The sequence below is a fragment of the Pinus tabuliformis genome, chromosome 3_2 (genome assembly GCF_031772625.1).
Source record: "Pinus tabuliformis cultivar Carrire ecotype Pingquan chromosome 3_2, CPIR1, whole genome shotgun sequence".
NCBI classification, from domain to species: Eukaryota; Viridiplantae; Streptophyta; class Pinopsida; order Pinales; family Pinaceae; genus Pinus; species Pinus tabuliformis.
In genome coordinates, this window is record NC_142302.1 from 1,245,861,097 (window position 1) to 1,245,865,979 (window position 4,883).

Genomic DNA, 4,883 nt, shown 5'->3' on the forward strand with positions numbered 1-4,883 from the left:
GATTATTGGAAAGATTTGTCTTCCAAGAGTCTAAACGCCCCCGTGACATTGTAGAAAGAGTGTAGATAATTCAAGGTTTTGTCGCAGATCCTAATTGTGTCTTTTTTTGTCACAGATTTTAATAGTGTTTTATCCATCCATGCTAACCTGCATAAATAAAAAAAATCAAGAGATTAGTATGCTCTCTTCCTGTGCTTCGTGCGATCAGGAAGATCAGAAAATCTATTGATTTATTTCGAATAAAAAAAATACTCTCGCTGGAAAATTAAGCTGCGCATTCTATGGATTATAAGAAAATTTGCAAGATTCAGATATCAATTTGCTGCAACAATTTAATTTTCTATTTAAATTCACATCATATTGAAATAAATTAATTGCATGCACATATGATTGTTTGATTTTGCAAAAAAAATTTTATCTAGTTCCAGCTTCTGATTTAAATCTATTCTTCCTGCGCCATAAAATTGCTTATGAAAACAAAAACTGCTCTTGACTGAGGTTTTCTTCCTGCAATGCATAAACATGTAAATAAGGTGCTTCTATTGGGGGTTCTGGGTTTAAAATAAAAAAATTGTTCTGCCCTGAACGAGATTGGGCATCGAAAAGCGACCCAAAATTTGCAGTACCCAACCTCATGAGTTCAGCCACTGCTGGAGATGAGAACACAGAATTAAGAACAGGAACCTCTGACAATGCCCTCAAATGATATGTAGGATCAGAAACCTTTCTCAACGCCTCCAATAACGGTTCCATCCCTTCATACCTCTGCTCCGCGGGGGCTGAAGATCTCTCTGAATTCGACGGCTTCGTTGCCAATGAAACGTCGAGACGCAAAGCGTTTAAACCCTGATGGGCAGCGTCTAAGAAATCCACATCGTCTGCCATGGTGACCACGTCACCGTCTTCATCTGTGTATGTGATGGAAATGTCTGCGTTAGGGTTTAATTTGAAGAGCTCGCGGATTTTGGATTTGAGAACATCGAAATTTATTTCTGGAACATATTCTTCCCTGAGTTGAAATGTTACACGCCGAAGGATACCCTGGTACTTAACCTTCACAACCAGAGCCATGAGAAGAGTCCACCAAATCCCACTTTTTATTGTGTGTTTTGTATTTTTAGCTTTATTTTGTTATTGTATTTATTTGTTTTGATTTCATTATATATAATGTTTGTTATTATAATTAATATATTGATATATTAATTGTATTAATATATTATTATAATTGTATTTTGTTGTTATTCATATCTTTTAAATTCGTTGTATATATTAATATTTGTTAATTGTAATTTGTTATATTTATAATTATAAGTTGTTGTATATGTTTGTTAATTATTTTATTTAATTATTAGTTAATGTTTGATATAAAAATTGTATTAATATATTAATTATATAAATATATTAATATGTTTTATAATTGCATTAATTAATATAGTTATAATTTCTTGTTATTTGATTATTGTTATGTTGGTTATTGATTTTTTTTATTATGTTGTTATAATATATGATTGTCTTAATACATTGTTAAAAAAAAAAAATGTTAAGTGTTTTGTGATTGTTTTTGGCATAAAACAAAAATTTGGTGGCATGTAAATTGAGAGAATCATGAGAATTACAAAAACTGGATGAAACTACAAGAGTTGGTACATGTACAGAAATTTAAAAATTTAAAAAAAATTCCACAAAATTCACGTAGGTTTGAAAATAAATAATGGAACATTTGGAAGAATAATTTAAAAGAACATTTGGTGGATTATTTAAATGCTGATTAACTTGCTTAGAGTTGGCAATTTGATATTGTTGTATGCTTTTATAACGTACTAATCTGCAGGACACAACAAATCTATAATGCCAAACTTTTCGCCATGCACAAAAGTTAGCTGACAAAAACAAGGAGTATTACTTTTCATGGTTATTTTTAAGAATGGATTGCTTTTAATATCATGATTAAGTCAATTTCAACACTTTGATTGTCCTTAATTTGTTTTAATTGGTATGAAATTTTTGCGTAAGAATCATGAAGGAAATGGCCATTTCTTCTTGAACACAATTATGTTTTCTTTCTGCCAATTTTTTTTTATAGGTTACAGGATAATCAAATGATCATAAGGAGATTACATTGTGACGACAATTGGTCTTCCAAAGACTCAATTCATGAAAAATTCTAAAGACAAATCCAACTCCACAACCACTACCTTGCACCTCCCTTTTTGAAGCAGATTTTGAATTCCACCAATTGTAAATCCATAAAGCATGAAATTTCCATATCCATTTTTTACAGCAAGAGTTCATCTTCATACACCATGCATTTCCTTACATCCATTTTTGGACACTTGAAGGAACTAATTCTTCACTGCACATATCATGACATTTTCCACTCCGCAACAATCCTTTTGCATCATGATTACACCTCCTTGTTTTACAACGATGAATAAAACTCATTCCCCTTCCATAATTACATTCCCTTGTTTTCCTCACCATGCTGATCCACACTGCTTTTCCGTGAGTTCTTTCCATTTATAGTCCTACCAAATCTTTTTGTACAAACTCAAGTTGACTGATGTGGGATTCCTTAAGGCCCACCTTTCAACAAGTCTTGCCCCATCAACATCAGCACCTTATTTGGGAAATAGACTAGAGTTCCTTTTGAGTACCTAGAGGCTTGCATGCCTTAATGGCAAGTTCTCTCGCTAACGATCATGGGAATACATCAATGTCCCTTGATCTTCAAATCTTACAAGTGGCTCGACCTCAACACATCCATTCGCACTTCACAAGATGTACTCCGGTACCTTGGCACTCATTGACATCAATGGTGAGTTGCCTCGCATTGGTTAACGGCATACATCAATGGCCGGTAATCCAATGATTTATATTCATGCTCGACATCGACACATTCATTCGCATGTTTAGAATTGTACCATCGGGTATGTAGCGGGTGAAGACTATACACTTTTTCACGACTCCCTTAGCAGTTATAGCAGCATGCATTTTGATCTATGAGAGTACCACAGTTCCACTTTCAGCATTTACCTTGTCCATGATTCAGCATAAGCAGTTCAGATTCCTTCATTTCCCAGGATCCAGTTACAACAGCATCAGTCAAATTTTCCTAATCTAGCAGCAGCAGCCGCTACATTCCTATTGCATAGTTCATCATTCTTGGATAAGTAGAGGTATGTTGTTTTCTAATGTTTAATCATGCAATTCCTTATATGCTAACTTGAATATTTTGGAGGATGAAAACTAATTGGAATTTGCATGTTTTTGCAGAGAGAGAAAAAACTGGTTCGTTAATGGAGGCGTAACCTAACCGACCTAGGGTTTCAGCTCCTCGACGGCTTTCACACTGTTCTCCAGGAGCTAGCGACGGGTGACACTCTCCTTCTTCGGGGCTGCGGTCTCAGGAAGAATGGAGCCGGAGGGGTCCAGTGGGACCCCGTCTTTCAAAGAAATAGTCAAACTCTCGAAATCGCACATTGCATCGGTGGGAGTGAGAATAGCAGGCTCAGACAGTAAGCTGTTAAGTGGCTCAAGCAATAAGGCAAAGAAGCAGCCTCAGCCTGACAAGGCAGACAAGACCACAGGCGGCATGAACACAGAAAAAAGAAAAACTGCAGACAAACAGGACAAAAATGTTGACAGAAAGCAGTCATCAGAAAATAGAATAAAGACAACAGCTAACGACAAAGAAGGGAAAGGAAAAGAAATAGTGCATCCAGAAAAAGAGGGGGAAACAAGCGCAGACCCCATAAGCAATCAGGAAAACAACAAGGCTTGCAAACCAAAAAAACTTGACAGCTTACGGATAAATATCAACGACCCTGAAATTCAAGCTTACAGGGACCAAATGGCGGAATATGCCATAATCTGCAAATTCATGGGCATCTGGCCCTCCGAAAGAACCCTATGCCATTGGATACAACAACACTGGAAACCGAAAGGGACTGTGCAGCTGCACCTAGGAGCCAAAGGTTTTTTCACAGTGGTTTTTGAAAACTTAGAAGACAAGGATAGAGTATTTGAGGGAGGCCCGTACTTTCTAGCAGCAGCTGGGCTCTATATGAGACCTTGGAAGCCAAACTTTGTACCAGAGAAGGAAACCTTCACTCAAGTGCCTGTCTGGATCAGACTCTTCTCCCTTCCCATGGATTACTGGGGTCTTAACGCCCTGAAGCAAATCGGAGACAAGCTTGGCACTTTCGTTAAAGCCTCAGAAGCAACTATGCAAAGAAGATACACAACCTATGCGCGAATATGTGTTGAACTAGATGTCTCAGGAGCTTTGCATGAGGGAGTATGGCTGGACTACAGGGATGAAGAATACTATCAGGCGCTTGATTATGAGCAAATACCCTTCAGATGCAGGAAATGCCACGAGCATGGACACTTAGTAAGAGAATGCCCCTTGAACAAAAAAGAGACGGAAAAGGAAAAAACACAGAACGACAAAGACAAGAATGACTTCATTAGACCTAAGAATAGGCAGAGAGCCCTCAGAAGGAGAAATGGTAAAGGGAGAGTAGAGACGAACTTTTTCAGAAACCCCTTTGAGGTTCTTGATCAAGACACTGACTCGGGGGAAAAACAGCATACTCCCCATAACGACAAAAGGCAAGAGGTGCAGGGCCAACTCACAGAAGAAGACAAACCGGAGGCAACAACAGGGGAGGAAGTCCTCATGGCTGACAGAACTGTTGAAACGGAGGAGGAAACCGACATGCAAACAAGTGAAGCAGGAAGCGAAGACTGGGAGCTGGAGAACACCCTAGAATCGGCTGGAATGAATCTACAGGAGATGGTAGCAAGCTGGAAAACCAAGGGAATGGAAGCAATCCCAGAAGAAGAGATAAAGAAGGTTAATGATCTGTTTATTGCAAGAC

The 4,883-nt window shown here is 37.8% G+C and overlaps 1 protein-coding gene across 1 annotated transcript; it reads right to left on the minus strand.

The window, feature by feature from the left end:
- Positions 1–468: 468 nt before the first annotated feature.
- LOC149185252 (uncharacterized) lies at positions 469–1,071 on the minus strand. The gene has a single exon (XM_089415600.1). The coding sequence runs from the start codon at positions 1,069–1,071 to the stop codon at positions 469–471; it is 603 nt and encodes a 200-aa protein (XP_089271726.1).
- Between the last annotated feature and the right edge of the window lie 3,812 nt (positions 1,072–4,883).

Excerpts from the sequence above, each read along its gene's own strand:
- LOC149185252 (XM_089415600.1), bottom strand. The coding sequence starts at position 1,071 with ATGGCTCTGGTTGTGAAGGTTAAGTACCAGGGTATCCTTCGGCGTGTA.